The following is an 18419-nucleotide window of genomic DNA, read 5'->3' as shown; positions in this document are numbered from 1 at the left end:
TCAGTTTAATGGCAGCAGCTTAGATCTTACCAAACCTGAAAGTCCTGGTTTCTGATCTTGACTTTGGGGCTGCTTCTGGAGGTTTTGAATGGCTCATTGCCAGACCAAATGTCGGAGAATTTATCTGAGCCTGATCCTTTTCTAACAGTGTGCTAGGGACATCCAAAACGTCTCCTGGTATTTTATTCAGAGAGACTTTTGCTAAGGTCCTGATAAATGGGGTATGATTTGCTATTAGGAATTAATGGGAAAGCATTCTCTCAAAAGACTCCAGAAAACGCGTATATCTACATAGCGTCTAATAGTATCACTCCTTGGAACAGTTGATTTGAGGGGAAAAAATACAAGGATTACAGTATGGATGGATTTCTAGATGGAATATAAACTAATATATTCAGCAATATAATTTCAAAAAATCAAAGGTGATGAATGAAGGAAAAGTTATGGAGAAAATGTCTTCTTGAGATGTTAGGCTTTGTGTGAAAGATAGGATAGACTATGGTTGATAGAAGTATGCTATCAGTGTTATCCAAAAGAACTTTCTGGTATAATGTAAATGTTATATACCTGTGTTGTTCAGTGTGGTAGCCACCGGTCACTTGTGGCTAGTGAGCACTTGCATTGTGCCTAGTGAGACTGAGGAACCAATTTAAAATGTAATTTTAATTAATTTGAGTTTAGCCACATGTAGCTAGTGGCTGCCATATTGAAGAGCACAGTTCTAGATTATGGAAGCTTTTCTGCTGCCCACTTATTTATGCCAGCCTGGCACAGAAGAGTATTAAAGAAATTATCTGGTCAGATGCCATTAAAATCCAGCAGCTTAGATCCTTCTCTCCTGTGGCTTGTTGCTTCTTCCTCTAGTTATAGCACTTCCCACTCTAGGGGATCAGAGAAGATGTAAAAGAACCATACTTCTTAGCATCAAGGAGGGCAAGAATTATAGAGGCTCTAGGTCTGAGTGCTGCACTAGTGCTGACTACTAAGCACTAGTCAGATTTTGTTCAGTTTAAGCTACCAAGAGATGAAGGTGGTTTTGATATGCATTTTCCACCATCACATTAAACATAACTTCATATGTTTATTAGCCATTCAGAATTCCTTGAATTGTGTCATCATATCCTTTGCCTATGTTTCTGTTGGGTTGTCTTTTTCTTACTGATTTTGCAAGGATTTTTTTTTTCCAAGCCTGATACTTGTTTTTCAACTTTGTCGATGGCTCATTTTGCTATCAGAATTTTTGTTGTCAGGGGTACCTGGGTGGGTGGCTTAGTCGGTTGAGTGTCCCTCTCTTGATTTTGGCTCAGGTTGTGATCTCAGGGTCTTGAGATTGAGCCCTGTGTTGGGCTCCACACTCAGCAGGGAGTCTGCTTAAGGATTTTCTCCCTCTCCTTTTGCCCTTCCCCCTGCTCAAATGTGCATGCGCTCTCTCTCTCTCAAATAAATAAATGTTTGTTGTTAAATCTTTTTCTTGTCATCTATATTTAATGTAATTCTTCGGAAGACCTTCCCCACCTCAATATTTTTAATCCTGTACTTCTTCTAAATATATATATGTAGAATGTATATGTGAGTTTCTTTCTGATACATTCTTGTTTCATTTATCTCTGCTTATTTTTGTCTTAAAGATTTGAGTTTTTAGAGTATTGGGTTGAACTTACATGAAATTGCCACTTTTGTGCATCAAAAATTGTTAACTACCAGCAATATCATATAGTTCAAACTAATATATCTATTAAAACTTTTTATTATGAAAATTTCAAATACACACAAAAGTAGAGAGACTGTCATACTGAATTCTTCTGAACCTGTAACACAGCTTCAACATTATCAACATTTTGCCAATTTTTTGTATATCTCATTCTTGTTTCATTCCTCTTGTATATTTCATCTATCCCCACTTTAAAATTTTGCTGTGTTATTTAATTGACAAATAATTTTAACACCTATTTGAACAGGTTCTGACTTTATAGAAGTTGTTCTTTGAACTGATCTAATGAGTCTCTCTAGAAAAGTGTTAATATCAATGCTACTTATATAATCACGTGTCACTAATTAAGAAAATGTAGTCATATAACCAACTTAAGGGGAATTCCTTTGACTCTGAAGTAGGAAATCTCAATTCTGAGGATAATTAGCATTGAGATTACTCTGGCATCAGCAATGGACAAGACCTCCTTAGTCCTGGAGTTGAGTCACTTAGGAGTTAAGACCATGTTTTCAGGACCACTTCTCTTGTCTTCAGGTTTTCTTCCTATCAGGAGTCTTTGGAACCTAGTTTTAAATCCAGGTGTTCTGCTTTGATACTGAACTGTCATGGTAGAACAATTGTTGGGATTGAGCAATGCTTGTGATGCTCAGAAGGGTGAAAAAAATGAAGTAGATAAGAAACAGAAGACAATTTGTACAAAGGGAGAAAAAAGAATCCTATGCCTACAAGAGCAGGAAGATATCATTCAGACATCCTAGCTTTCTGAATCTGACTTTTAAAATACACAATTAACTCCACTTCCTACTCTTTTCAGAATTATAGCATTCAGCCGGCCTGTGAGATATGAAGACGTGGAACACAAGGTGACAACAGTGTTTGGGCAGCCTCTTGATCTACATTACATGAACAATGAGGTAAGAAACTAGATGGATGGTGTGGGGTTAAGGAGGGGTGAAAGCTAACTACCTTTTCTCCCTGTTTAACTGAGAATTTTGTAGTTTGTTCCTCTAATATCATCTGGAGGTTTCCATTTTCTGGAACCTCTTTTCTTAATTCCAATCGTTCTGGGGTTTACATGGGAGATTACATAGCTATTTCCATTTCTGTGCTCATTCAGTGCTAGTAGTTCCATGGTGGAATCAGGTATCGTGCCAGGGCTTATATTGTCTCCTTTACATTTTGTAACTTATCTTTTTCTTTCCAGCACAGCCTTAACAAGAAGCAGAGGTTTAGAATGGTCTGGAGAGGTGTGGAAAACTGATGGGTAGTTCCTTTATTGACAGTCATAAATGCTAGATTCTTCTCAGAGTTTAACTGCCAACTGTAGCTTGTTTCCAAAGTTATCACCTATGTAGGTGATTTCTTTAACTCTTCCTTCTCTTGCCTTCCACTTCTGTAGTCCTTATTTTTTCATACTTAGAATATTACCCAGTAAGGGATTCTTATAAGTGTCAATTACTTGGCTGCTTTTCCAGCTCTAAGAAAGGTACTAGAGGCTACAGTCTGCTTGGTCTGGTGCTGCACATTAGTGTGAGAGGCAGTGTGTTGGTGCCTAGTAAAGAGTGTGCATCTGGAGGGAATTGAGTTGGGGGACAAGACAAGAAAGCTGGGCACCTTCCTGGCCCTTTGAGAAACAAGTCCTTAATTCTTGGTTGAAGAGTTAAGAATCTCCTCCATAGAGCAACCCAAGTGTCCATCAATAGATTAGTGATCAAGAAGATGTGTGTGTGTGTATACATATATATATACACACACACACACACACACACAATGGAATATTACTCAGCCATAAGAAGATGAGATCTTGCCATGTGCAACAGCATAGATAGACCTAGACGGTAGTATGCTAAGTGAAATAAGTCAGAGAAAGACAAATACCAAAGATTTCAGTTATATGTAGAATCTATAACATAAATGAATAAATAAAAAGCAGGAAAAGACCCATAAATACAGAGAACAAACTGATGGTTATCAGAGGGGAGTGGATAGGAGAAGGGCAAAATGGTTGAAGGGGAGTAGGAGATACAAGTTTCCAGTTATGGAATGAATAAATCATGGGGATAAAAGGTATAGCATAGGGAATATAGTCAGTAGTACTGTATGGCAATAGATGGTAGTTATACTTGTGGTGAGCCCAGCATAAAGTATAGACTTGTTAAATCACTGTGTTGTATACCTGAAACTAATGTAACATTATGTGTCAACTATATTTAAAAAAACAAAACAAAACAGAGGTGTCTGGTTGGCTCAGTTGATTAAGCGTCTGCCTTCGGCTCAGATCATGATCTCAGAGTCCTGGGATTGAGCCCCCCATCAGGCTCCTTGCTTAGCGAGGAGCCTGCTTTTCTCTCTCCCTCTGCCTGCCATGCTCTCTTTCTGTCAAATAAATAAATAAATAAATAAAATCATTAAAAAAAAAAAAAAACCCCGTCAGCTCAAGGGGGATTAAAAAAGGCACTTCTTCTATAGTTTGGGGCAAAAATCTACAGGGGCTGAGATTTGTTAGCTAAAAACTGCCTGGTCCCCTGTACACAAAATGTACAACTATGATTGGATGTATTGCTAAATAGCTAACAAAAATAAGACCATCTGATCTTTTGTTTTTTGGACAAATTTTAGAAATGCAACAAATTTGGAAAATAAACCACTAACTCCGTAGTTAATAAGTAATGCAGATGTAAGTAAAGTATGTAAACAAAAACATTTGAAATATAGGATATGAGGGGTGCCTGGGTGGCTCAATCAGTTAAGTGTTAGAATCTTGATTTTGGCTCAGGTCATGATCTCAGGGTTGGGAGATTGAGCCCTGCATCAATCTTCACACTGGATGTGGAGCCTGCTTAAGATTCTGTCTCGCTCACTCGCCCAATCCCTTACCTTGCACATACTTTCTTTCCCTCCCTCTAAATAAATGAATGAATGAATGAATGTTATGAGAACCCAAACCATATAAATGTCAAATCCATAGAACTTTTTCAAATTGCAGCTCAAGCTTCAGTTACTGAATAAGAAAGTGAGGCTGGAGTCAGCTGGGTAATCAGCATTAAAGAAGGTATTCCTCGGGTAGCAAAGATTTTTCTGAATGACTTAGTACTTGTTTCTGTTTCCATTAAGAATTCCGCATGTAGGGTGCCTGGGTGGTTCATTTGGGTAAGCATCTGCCTTTGGCTCAGGTCATGATCCCAGGGTTTTGGAATTGAGCCCTGCATCAGACTCCTTGCTCAGTGGGGAGTCTGCTTCTCCCTCTCCCTTTCTCTCTCCCCCTGCTGTGCTATCTCACTCTCTCAAATACATAAATAATATCTTTAAAAAAAAAAAAAAAAAGAATTCCACATGTCCCAAAATCCATTCTCAAACTCTTTTGCCAATAAAGTGACTGCCCAAAATGTTAGTCATTCATTTATTCAAATATTTATGCAGATATTAAGTCTAAAGTCAAACATAAATAATTGTCATTAATTATTTTTTTTAAGATTTTGTTTATTATTTATTTATTCTTGAGAGACAGAGAGAGAGAGGCAGAGACACAGGCAGATGGAGAAGCAGGCTCCATGCAGGAAGCCCGACGTGGGACCGATCCCAGGTCTCCAGGATCATGCCCCGGGCCAAAGGCGGCGCTAAACTGCTGAACCACCTGGGCTGCCCTGTCATTATTTTAGATCACAGATGTCTTTCCATACTCCGCTGATCTCAGTGACCAAGAGTTGACTAATTTACATTTTATTAATTTAAAATCCCTCAACCTCTTTTTCTTTTTTTTCTTTTTTAATAAATTTATTTTTTATTGGTGTTCAGTTTACCAACATACAGAATAACACCCAGTGCTCATCCTGTCAAATGCCCAGTGCCCATCACCCATTCACCCCCACCCCCCACCCTCCTCCCCTTCCACCACTCCTAGTTCGTTTCCCAGAGTTAGGAGTCTTTATGTTCTGTCTCCCTTTCTGATATTTCCCACACATTTCTTCTCCCTTCCCTTCTATTCCCTTTCACTGTTATTTATATTCCCCAAATGAATGAGAACATATAATGTTTGTCCTTCTCCGATTGACTTACTTCATTCAGCATAATACCCTCCAGTTCCATCCACGTTGAAACAAATGGTGGGTATTTGTCATTTCTAATGGCTGAGTAATATTCCATTGTATACATAAACCACATCTTCTTTATCCATTCATCTTTCGATGGACACCGAGGCTCCTTCCACAGTTTGGCTATTGTGGCCATTGCTGCTATAAACATCAGGGTGCAGGTGTCCCAGCGTTTCATTGCATCTGTATCTTTGGGGTAAATCCCCAACAGTGCAATTGCTGGGTCGTAAGGCAGGTCTATTTTTAACTCTTTGAGGAACCTCCACACAGTTTTCCAGAGTGGCTGCACCGGTTCACATTCCCACCAACAGTGTAAGAGGGTTCCCTTTTCTCCGCATCCTCTCCAACATTTGTGGTTTCCTGCCTTGTTAATTTTCCCCATTCTCACTGGTGTGAGGTGGTATCTCATTGTGGTTTTGATTTGTATTTCCCTAATGGCAAGTGATGCAGAGCATTTTTTCATGTGCATGTTGGCCATGTCTGTATCTTCCTCTGTGAGATTTCTGTTCATGTCTTTTGCCCATTTCATGATTGGATTGTTTGTTTCTTTGGTGTTGAGTTTAAGAAGTTCTTTATAGATCTTGGAAACTAGCCCTTTATCTGATAGGTCATTTGCAAATATCTTCTCCCATTCTGTAGGTTGTCTTTGAGTTTTGTTGACTGTATCCTTTGCTGTGCAAAAGCTTCTTATCTTGATGAAGTCCCAATAGTTCATTTTTACTCATACAGCAATTTGGTAGCATGGCAGGATACAAAATCAATGCCCAGAAATCAGTGGCATTTCTATACACTAACCATGAGACTGAAGAAAGAGAAATTAAGGAGTCAATCCCATTTACAATTGCACCCAAAAGCATAAGATACCTAGGAATAAACCTAACCAAAGAGGTAAAAGGATCTATACCCTAAAAACTACAGAACACTTCTGAAAGAAATTGAGGAAGACACAAAGAGATGGAAAAATATTCCATGCTCATGGATTGGCAGAATTAATATTGTGAAAATGTCCATGTTACCCAGGGCAATTTACACGTTTAATGCAATCCCTATCAAAATACCATGGACTTTCTTCAGAGAGTTAGGACAAATTATTTTAAGATTTGTGTGGAATCAGAAAAGACCCCGAATAGCCAGGGGAATTTTAAAAAAGAAAACCATATCTGGGGGCATCACAATGCCAGATTTCAGGTTGTACTACAAAGCTGTGGTCATCAAGACAGTGTGGTACTGGCACAAAAACAGACACATAGATCAATGGAACAGAATAGAGAACCCAGAAGTGGACCCTCAACTTTATAGTCAACTAATATTCGATAAAGGAGGAAAGACTATCCATTGGAAGAAAGACAGTCTCTTCAATAAATGGTGCTGGGAAAATTGGACATCCACATGCAGAAAAATGAAACTAGACCACTCTCTTGCACCATACCCAAAGATAAACTCAAAATGGATGAAAGATCTACATGTGAGACAAGATTCCATCAAAATCCTAGAGGAGAACACAGGCAACACCCTTTTTGAACTCAGCCACAGTAACTTCTTGCAAGATACATCCACGAAGGCAAAAGAATCAACCTCTTTTTCTTTTCTTTGCCCTCTAAACCTTGCCCTGTCAGGATTTGAGAACCACAAATGAGAAATCTCTTGAGACTTCATTTTATGTTTATTGTTAGTAATAATAGCTTTATTGAGGTGTTATTCACCTACCATAAAATTTATCCTTTTAAACTGTACAATTCAGGGTATCCCTGGGTGGCTCAGTGGTTTAGCGCCTGCCTTTGGCCCAGGGCGTGATCCTGGAGTCCAAGATCAAGTCCCACATCAGGCTCCCTGCATGGAGCCTGCTTCTCCCTCGGCCTGTGTCTCTTCCTCTCTCTCTCAGTCTGTGTCACTCATGAATAAATAAAATCTTTAAAAAATAAAAAAATAAACTGTACAATTCAGAGGTTTTTTTTTTTTATACATTTACAGATTTGTATGACCAACACTACTATCTAATTTCAGATACCCCAAAGCAAAGGCCTGTACCCATTAGCAGTCACTTCCTCTTCCCTTCTCTCCCCAGCCCCTGGCAGACAAACACAATCTACCTTCTGTCTCTCTGGATTTGCCTATTCTGAACATATCATATGCATGGAATCATACAATATATGGCTTTTAGTGTTTGGCTTCTTTCACTTAGCATAATGTTTTCAAGGTAAGAATACTTCATTATATGGATAAACCACACCTTATGCATCCATCTATCTGTTGGTGAATACTTGAGTTGTTTTCACCTTTTGTCTATTATGAATAATGCTGCTATAAACATTTGTGTGCATATTCTCATATGCACGTATGTTTTCAGTTCTCTAGAGTACACACTTAGGAGTGGAACTCTTATGGTAACTGTATGTTTAGCTTTTTGATAAACTGCCCATCCTTCCCATATCCCCTGTACCATTTCACATTCCTACCAGCAACATATGAAAGTTGTAATTTCTGTATCCTCACCAATACTTATTATTTTCTGGGTTTTTGTTTATTTTATTTTTTTTTAAATTATAGCCATGCTAGTAGATGTGGTGTCTCATTGTGGTTTTGATTTGCATTTCCCTAATGCCTATGATATGGTGCATCTTTTCAGTGCTTGCTAGCTTTTGTCTTCTCTGGATAATGTCTGACCATTAAAAAGAATTGGGTTATTTATTCTCTTACTGTTGCGTTATAGGAGTTCTTTATATAACCTGGATATCTAGACCTATACTGTACATTTACAAAGTTGTAGTTTATTTGTTTACTTTAAAGTCTACCCCAATTACTTCTTTATCTCTCTCCCACCTCCCACAACAATCTTTCTTTATTCCTACTTTGAGTGTTACAGGAAGAAATTCTTTTAATATAATGATATGATTTGTAAAATTTTCTCCCATTCTATGAATTCTCTTAAAATTTTATTTTGTTTTTTAATTTTATTTTATCCTTTTTTATTTATTTTAAGTAATCTCTACACGTAACATGGGGTTCAAACTCACAACCCCAAGATCAAGAGTTGCATGCTCTTTTGACTGAGCCAGCTAGGCACCCCTTGAAATGTTCTTTTAAACACTGGCCTTGCTATTTGTGTTTTCCTGGCTATGGTTTAGAGTTGTCATCTCTGAGAACTGATGAAATTAATTGGACTTTTTCTTAATTTTGTGTTTGCCACAAATGTATAAGATCTGACATTTGCTGGGTCCCAGGCAAAGCATACTTTTCTTTTAGTATCAAATACTCATAGTGTCCTCTAGATTTAAAGATTTATTTATTTATTTGAGAGAGTGAGAGAGAGAGAGAGCAGGAAGAGGGGCAGAGGGAGAGAGAAACTTAAGCAGACTCCATGTTGATGTCACAGCCCGGAGATCACAACTGAGCTGAAACTAAGAGTTGGACACTTAACAAATACCTTTAAATATAAAGGAACCACATGCTGCTATGCAGCCTAAATTTCTGTTCTTTTTTTTTTTTTTTTTTTAGATTTTATTTATTTATTCATGAGAGAGAGAGAGAGAGAAGGCAGAGGCACAGGCAGAGGGAGAAGCAGGCTCCATGCACCGGGAGCCCGACGTGGGATTCGATCCCGGGCCTCCAGGATCGCGCCCTGGGCCAAAGGCAGGCGCCAAACCGCTGCGCCACCCAGGGATCCCTAAAGGATGTTTTTAAAGAGGAAGCAAGGGCAGTCCGGGTGGCTCAGCTGTTTGGCGCCTGCCTTGGGACCCGGGTGTGATCCAGGAGACCCTGGATCGAGTCTCACGTCAGGCTCCCTGCATGAAGCCTGCTTCTCCCTCTGCCTATGTCTCTGCCTCTCTCTCTCTCTCTCTCATGAATAAATAAATAAATAAAATTTAAAAAATAAAATAAAGAGGAAGTGCTTCTCAGAAAATATCTTCAAGCAATGGGGTGTGCAATAGCAGTAGATGAACTCAGAAACATAAAGCTAAACAAAAGAAACTAGATGCAAAGACTATGACCTGAATTGAATATGTATGAAGTATGATTCCATGTGTAGCAAATGTCCAAATGAGGCAAATATAGAGACAAAAAGTAGAATAGTAGTTGCTAGAGGCTGCAGGTGAGAAGAGGGAGTGACTACAAGTGAGTGCAGGATCTTTCTGGCAAAATGTAAATGTTAAAAATTGAATTATGGCGATGGTTGCACAATTGCAAGTTTATTAAAAAATTATTGAATAGTTGTACACTTAAGGAAAAGAAAAAGAAAATATCTATATGGTTTCAATTAGTTTTAACATCCCGTAGTATCCAATGAGATTGTTTTCCTTCAGACTTATTTTTTGTTGTTGTTTATTTTGCTTATATTTAGAAACTAAAGATTTTTATCTTATATGCTTCTCTTTTTCTGTGTCCTGTGTCACAGCTCTCCATCCTGCTGAAGAACCAAGATGATCTTGATAAAGCGATTGACATATTAGATAGAAGCTCAAGCATGAAAAGCCTTAGGATATTGCTGCTGTCCCAGGACAGAAACCATGTAAGTAGCCCCTATGATGGCCTGGTAGCTAAAGACAAAACTTGCTGTGCTTCAGGAGTTTACCTGGCTTCCTTGACAGAATTTTGTGTTCCTCAACTGCTGTTAAAGTAAGCACATAATGGGGGGGGCGTTTGGGTGGATCAGTTGGTTGGGTGTCCTACTCTTGATTTCAGCTCAGGTCATGATCTCAGGGTCATGAGATCAAACCCTGCATTGGGCTCCATGTTGGCCGTGGAGCCTGCTTAAGATTCTCTCTAACCCTCTCCTTTTGTCTCTCCCCACCACCTTTTTCTCTCCCTAAAACAAATTTAAAAGTTTAAAATGAAGCAGGCATAGAAGTGCAGCCCAGCCTGAGTGGCCAGGTAGCATTTTGGATGTGATTTCACTGCAAAGTCAAGTCATCCATGTTGAAGTTGCAGCTAAAGGTTACTTGGCTTGTGACATGGGAGGAAGGAAAACATATGATAAAAGAGAAAATTCTTGGGATGCCTGGGTGGCTCAACAGTTGAACGTCTGCCTTCAGCTCAGTGCGTGATCCTGGAATCCCGAGATTCTCACATCAGGCTCCCAGCGGGGAGCCTACTTCTCCCTCAGCCTGTGTCTCTGCCTCTCTCTGTGTGTCTCTCATGAATGAATGAATGAATGAATGAATCAATCAATCAATCCAATCTAAAGAAAAAAAGAGAGAGAAAATTTTTTCTGTATTTTTGTTATTTCTTTTTTTTTTTTTTTTAAACTTTTATTTATTTATGATAGGCACACAGTGAGAGAGAGAGAGAGGCAGAGACACAGGCAGAGGGAGAAGCAGGCTCCATGCACCGGGAGCCCGACGTGGGATTCGATCCCGGGTCTCCAGGACCGCACCCTGGGCCAAAGGCAGGCGCCAAACCGCTGCGCCACCCAGGGATCCCTATTTTTGTTATTTCAATTCAATTTGAATCCCAACAAGAGAGATTTGATGAGGGTGGGGTGTAGCAAAGGCTGCCAAGGATTTGAGACTATCATGTAAACCTCTCACAACTCCTCAGCAGTCATGCCTGTCTCTTGAGAAACATGTAGGAAACAGACTTTTCCTTCTGTTCAATGGAAAAAAGGCCACGGAGTGGGCTTCTTGTAACTTACTAGCTGCTTCCTTACCAAATGGCAGGCAATCTATAGAGGCCGTCAGAAGTGAGGAATTATCCCTTAAATAACTGCTTCTTTTAAAAGGTCTTTGATGCCTATATTTCGCAAGAATGATTGCAATTTGGGTCTGTCGTCATCTTTTTCTTCTTCTTTTTAAGATTTTGTTTATTTGAGAGAGAGAGATTGAGCATGAGTGGGGGCAGAGGGAGAGGGAGAAGCAGACTCCCTGCTGAGCAGCTAGAACCGATGTGGCGCTCCATTCCAGGATCCCAAGATCACGACCTGAGCCAAAAGTAGATGCTTAACTGACTGAGCCACCCAGGAGCCCCCTTACCATGTATTTTTAAAAAGATGTTTTGGGATCGGGCTGTCCTACTCATTAGGGAGAGGCACAAGAGAATGCAGTTAGGAGGCCTTAGAATAAAGAAGACATTTTCTGATATTATAGACATGTCCATGTGATTGAGGATTGGTCTTCTCTGTCCCAGATGTATCTTTTTTCTAGATATGTTTTGGGAAGTATTCTGAAGTAAAATATATACTTTATTATTTTATTTCTCTGTTCAAGTTACTTACCTGCTCCTTATAGTCTTTCTTTATTGCCTCTCATAGAAGGTCTAAATATAGTCTAGCATCCAGGGTTTATCACCAGATATCCTTCTTTCCAATTCTGCAGTCTTCCATATCCCTCAACATACTCATCATACTCCCACCCATTCTGCAGTTCTTCCTTATTGCTCTTTGCTAGACCGTGGCTATGACCTTGTTTTTAGGATCTTACTTGATTTACCTGCTACAGAGTGGTCAGTGTTTGTGACTGCAGCCATCTTATCTTGGTTATTCCCTGTTCCTTTAGTCATTGGATATAATGTGCACACTAGTTTATAGGTTGCTTAGTAATTGCCCTCTAGTTGATACATATTTGTAAGTTTTACCCCAAAAGATTATTAAGCTCCTCAAGAGCAGGAGCTGTGATTTATTGTTTTGGGACCCCTTCCCCACCCATCCTCTAAAGAAAACACAATGAATGCTTCTTAATTATTAGTAAAAGTCAAGTGGAGATCATATTCAGCAAACCCCTTCTATACAGAAGAAGCTAGAATTAGGCTTCGGTTTAATGGTGTAATTGCTTGACTAGAAGCTAGCACCCTTGATTATGATCTCTTCATTCCCTTGATGAGAATGTATAGATAAATGGTTCTTTACATCCACTTTCCCATCCTTTAAGGGGTATGCATGGCTGCAGATACTGCTGCAACACCCAAGCTGTTTGAAAAATGACCATCTGAGCTCTGATGCCTATGGCATTGCATTAGATGTTGCATAAAATAAATGCCACGTTGATGCCTCTCTAAGGACTTTTATATATATATATATATATATATATATATATACACACACACATATATATATATATATATATATATAAATTTTTAGGACTTATATTTTTAAAAATTACTATAAAGTCAGTATAAATTCCCCCCTTCCCCTGTCAATCCCCTGTCAATATAACTTTTTATAAAGCTTTATTTATTTTTAAATATTTTATTTATTTATTCATGAGAGGTGAGAGAGGTAGAGACATAGGCAGAGGGAGAAGCAGGCTCCATGCAGGGAGCTCAAAGTGGGACTCGATCCCAGGACACTGGGATCACGCCCTGAGCCGAAGGCAGACACTCAACTATTGAGCCACTCAGGCGTCCCTTTATAAAATTTTAAAAAGAGAGAATTATTAGGGCGTCTGGGTGACACAATCCACCTCTTGGTTTCATCTCATGTGTGATGCTGTGGTTATGAGATTGAGCCCTGTTTTGGTCTCCACACTCAGTGGGGAATCTGCTTGGGACTCTCTCCCTGCTGCCTATTTTTCTCTCTCAATTAAATAAAGAAATTAAATAAAGAGAGAATTACCCTATGCAATCCTATCACTATAACACACTCATCAATTGCTATTTACATGTACCCCTATAGTTTTGAGGTACATACTTTAAGTATTGTCATGGTAGTCCTCCAATTTTCTAATTTATTTTTTCACTTAACGTTGTGATGCACATTTTCCCATGTTAATGTGTGATCTTTGTAATTAAAATTTATCAAAATGCATAATTCCCTTGAGTAGATATACCATAATTTAATTAAATAACCATTTTTGTTATTATCAGGTCACTTAAGCTGCCCCAACTTTTTGCATTTATAAAGATTTACATTTAAGTCTAGCAGTTGTGGGTAGCCCAGGTGGCTCAGCGGTTTAGTGCCTGCCTTCAGTCCAGGGTGTGATCCTAGAGACCCGGGATCGAGTCCCACATCGGGCTCCTTACATGAAGCCTGTTTCTCCCTCTGCCTGTGTCTCTGCCTCTCTCTCTCTGTGTCTCTCATGAGTAAATAAATAAAATCTTTAAAAATAAAATAAAATAAAATGCTTTAAAAAAAAAAAGACTAGCAGTTGTGGGGACACCTGGGGTAGCTCAGTGGTTGAGCATTTGCCTTTACCTCAGGATATGATTCCAGGTTGGGGATCAAGTCCTGCATCGGGCTCCCTGTAAGGAGCCTGCTTCTCCCTCTGCTCTGCCTATGTCTCTGCCTCTGTCTTTCATGAATGAATGAATGAATGAATGAATGAATAAAATCTTAAAAAAAAGGACTAGTAGTGGCAATGGTAATGGTGGTGATGAAACCTTTCCTTGGGAACTTCCTCACCTAGACTTCACACTTCTTTTTTTTTTTTTTTTTTTCTTTTTTTTTAAGATTTTTATTTATTTGAGAGAGGAGGGGAAAAAGCATGAGGCCGGGTAGGGAGGACAGAGGGAAAGGGAGAAGCAGACTCCCTGCTGAGCAGGGAGCCCAGCACGGAGCTCAATCCCAGGACCCTGAGATCATGACCTGCGTTGAAGGCAGACACTTAACTGAGCCACCCAGGAGCCCCACTGCAGGCTTCTTAATAAGCTCAGGAATCTCACCTCTAGAACAGTGCTTCTCTAACCATCTGTGATGAAAAATCAGTTTTATTATTCTAATTTCCAGTCTGTTACAGACCAATTTTTTTTTAAGATTTTATTTATTTATTCATGAGAGACACAGAGAGAGAGAGAGGCAGACACAGGCAGAGGGAGAAGCAGGCGCCATGCAGGGAGTCCAACATGGGACTCGATCCCGGGTCTCCAGGATCATGCCCTGTGCCAAAGGCAAGCACTAAACCACTGAGCCACCCAGGGATCCCCCAGACCAATTCTTTTTAAAACACAAAAACTGAAAAATGAAATGGTAAAATAAATGAGAGATATACAAAATATAAGACTATAGTGTTTATTGTTAATTTCAGTAGACAGTAAGTCACTCTGCCAAATTGCTGTAAAAGTCTGTAGAGAGTTATTCTCTGTTTTTGTACTACCTTGTTGAGGACTGTTACACCATCAGCTGTTGCATGGTACCAGTCCCACAGATCATACTTAAGTGTGCTACTCCAGGATACCATAGCACCCTGCTGTGTCTCCAGCAGATAACTGGCAGCCACTTCATTTCTCTGTAGAGTTTCTTAGCAATCTATTGCCTCATCCACCTCTTGTTACTGCTTCACTTCCCTTATACCTGTTTTCAAATGTGCAGTCTCTTTCTTCTCTCTGAATTCCTTTTCTACTGATACTTCTATTACAGCTTCTAATCTTTCCTCTTTCTTTACCCCCCACCAAGATGTATGTCAAACCCCTCCCAGCTCACCTGGCCAAGGCCATGTCTTAGGCTTCATGTGGTTCTTACCTGGGAACTCCTGGAGTTTGGTCATCACAGAGCCTCCTATTAGTCTGAAGAGCCTCTCTCTCACCTTGCTTTCTCCTGCCATTTTAGGATACTTCATCATCTCCTTCAGTAGTTCTTGCTGCCATAGGCCTGTGCCTGTTTATTCCTATTACAGACTTTTTCTCTAAGCATGTGTGCATTCAACTGTGAGTTTATCTTTCTACTCTTGACCTTCTTATAACTTCCTAGACCCAAATTTTCCACTATCTTAAAATAATCTCAAGCTTAACATTCTTCTGTCACTTATATCTGAATATGATAAAAATCAAGTACCTAGTCACCTTAAACGGAGTATGGCATTTTGTTTTGTTACCTCAGATTCACCCTGACAAGGGTAAACTTCTAATCTTCTCACCTAAATGTTGCCCACTTCCCAAATATCCCATCAGTGAGTTCCATGCTATCTTGTCTACTATTTCAAAATATCAAGGATAATCTAAAATAATGGGGCAAGTGCAGGAAGATAGAACCAAATTTGTTGAGTACAATAGCTTCAGTCTGGCCTCTGGTTAAATATAACACCTTACATGTATAAGTGCTTTTGTCTCTCTGATTCTTGCAACTTTGAGAGGTCAAGGGCAGGCAGCTGTTCTGGCCAGTCTACACCTAGGGAAACCTAGACTTAGGGTCGCTTGCCCATGGTGAACAATCAGTGATGACAGAGTTGGTCTAGAATCCAGATGTTCTGACTTGTAGTTCAGTACCTATCACTTACCCTCCGGGAGAGAGGTCTGATAACTATTATAGTGTCCTTGGAAGACCTCCTCCGGGCTCTTCCACAGTTCATTTTAAGCAGAACAGAAAGTATAATGTTGCCCATGGGAAGAAGTTGTGAGGTGTTGTGTCATTCTCTTTCCCACAGCTCAGAGGGTAACTGAGCTAGAAAAAGGTCCAGGAAAGATGACATTTCAAGGGGTTGGAGTCACTTTTGTATGTGAATAGCCAAAAAAGCCTGGGACTCTTTAGTCTAGAAAGGCACCCTAAGCTGTAAATATGCAGTCAAAGTCTAGGAAGCCCTGGAGAGTACAGATAATGAAAACACAGATTTAGTCACCTTATCTCAATTTGGATGAACTCTTTAAATATTGGGTTACCTTAGGAGAAGAAAATATAACTATCATAAGTATTGCAGTCTTCTGTGCAAAGTCTCTTGATGCCACCCTTGAAGCAGAGGACTAATGAGATCCAGGGTACCATTTCTCACCTTACATTCTCATGAACCAAACTGGAGCAAACACACACACACACTTTTACCCTCTGCATAGTTGAATCCACTTGTTCGTTTTGTCTCATTCCATCAAATCTTTTATCAAGATAGTCTGTGGGTCAACTCTTGTAACCACTTTTTCTGCTGATCCCGTAGCTTCCAGTCACCATAATCTTTATTGATGTGGTTCCCTGGTAATTTTTCGTGTTGTTTGTGTTAGCCACACACACTGCTACCTACAGAGTCCTTCAGTGAGATTTACACTGAATAGTCAAATGCCACCTTCTGTTTTCTATCTTTAGAACATTCTGCTGGCCACACTTTACCTGTGGGCTTTCCTTTCACTCCACCACAATCCCTTCTTGTTTTTCCTAGCCCCACCTCCCTCTCTTTCCCACTTCTAGTTTGTGTTCAAAGTTTCCTGAATCCTTGCATGAACCTCATTTTTGTTTACTGTGCCATTCTCCTTTATCCCTCTACTAAGGTTTTGAAACTTGACTGAATATTACAAACACTTGGGGAGATTTAAAAAATACCAGTCCTTAGGGATGCCTGGGTGCCTAAGCAGTTTAGCACCTGCCTTCATCCCGGGATGTGATCCTGGGGTCCTGGGATCGAGTCCCACATTGGGCTCCCTGCATGGAGCCTGCTTCTCCCTCTGCCTGTGTCTCTGCCTCTCTCTCTCTCTGTCTCTCATGAATAAATAAATAAAATCTTTAAAAAAAAAATACCAGTCCTTGGGCCCCATCTCCAGAGATTCTGTTGTAGTTGATGTGAGGTGTCTAAAGCCTCACAGGCAGCTCTAATGGGTGTCTAGGATTGAGAACTGTGAACTTAAATTGAAATATAACTTTCCTACGACCTTGCTGCTCAAAGTGTAGTCTATGGACCAGGAGCATCAGCACACCTAGAAGCTTGTTAGAAATGCAGATTCTCAGGGTACCTGGCTGGCTTAGTTGGGAGAGTGTGTGACTCTTGGTCTTGGGGTTGTAAGTTCAAGCCCTAGATTGGGTATAGAGATTACTTAAAAATAAAATCTTAAAAAAAAAAAATGCAGGGGATCCCTGGGTGGCTCAGTGGTTTAGCTCCTGCCTTCGGCCCGGGGTGTGACTCCGGGGTCCCAGGATTGAGTCCCACGTTGGGCTCCCTGCATGGAGCCTGCTTCTCCCTCTGCCTGTGTCTCTGCCCCTCTCTCTGTGTCTCATGAATAAATAAATAAAATCTTAAAAAAATAAAAAAAAATGCAGATTCTCGACTCCATCCCAGACATACTGAGTCAGAATCTGTGTTTTAACAAGATCTCAGGTGATTTGTGCACATTAGGGTATATGAAGCCTTCCTTTGAAACCTCCATTGATCCTCTTCATCTGTTTTCCAACCTGTTGCCATAATTTCAGCCGTTCCTTCTACAAACCAATGCTCATGCTGGCTGTGGAACCTACTTTACTGTCTCAGTTCTTAGCGTTTAAAATTGAGTCTAGAGTGTACGTTCTTTTGTACATTTCAAATTCACATTGCCAAGATTTATGGAATTCTCACTGTGTATAAGGCACTGTGTGTGGGCAGCCCTGGTGCCACCTGTGGCCCAGGGTGTGATCCTGGGGACCCGCGATTGAGTCCCACATCGGGCTCCTTGCATGGAGCCTGCTTCTCTCTCTGCTTGTGTCTCTGCCTCTCTCTCTTTCTCTCTGTGTCTCTCATGAATAAATAAATAAAATCTTAAAAAAAGAAAAAAAGCACTGTGTGCAAGCAGGTGTCCTCAGGGGGCTCATCATGTGGCTCTTCTCTTTCTGACTATAGGGCTGTGGCCTTTCCTTGCCCTTCACTGGCCTGTTTCCCCAGTATGTGGCTTTGACTGTTTTTTCCTTTCTGACTCTCAGCAGAGAGCTATTGCACATCGGAGGCTTCAGAAAGAACATTCCACTTCCCCTTGGTTCTGACTTCCCGTTAGAGCAAGACAGTTTGTAGAGACAGCCCTGCATGTGA

General features: G+C 40.1%; 1 protein-coding gene across 2 annotated transcripts in view; it reads left to right on the top strand.

The window, feature by feature from the left end:
* MAP3K3 (mitogen-activated protein kinase kinase kinase 3) overlaps window positions 1–18419 on the top strand; it is a 65890-nt gene that overhangs the window by 25689 nt on the left and 21782 nt on the right. For both annotated transcript variants that reach the window (XM_038546907.1, XM_038546906.1), the window contains exons 4-5: window positions 2526–2625; window positions 10196–10309. In XM_038546907.1, coding sequence (XP_038402835.1) covers window positions 2526–2625; window positions 10196–10309 — 214 coding nt within the window. The remainder of the gene's footprint in view (window positions 1–2525; window positions 2626–10195; window positions 10310–18419) is intronic.

The sequence above is a fragment of the Canis lupus genome, chromosome 9, assembly GCF_011100685.1.
Source record: "Canis lupus familiaris isolate Mischka breed German Shepherd chromosome 9, alternate assembly UU_Cfam_GSD_1.0, whole genome shotgun sequence".
Classification (NCBI taxonomy): domain Eukaryota; kingdom Metazoa; phylum Chordata; class Mammalia; order Carnivora; family Canidae; genus Canis; species Canis lupus.
The sequence above is the reverse complement of the archived record's forward strand: the minus strand, read 5'-3'. Positions and strand labels throughout refer to the sequence as shown.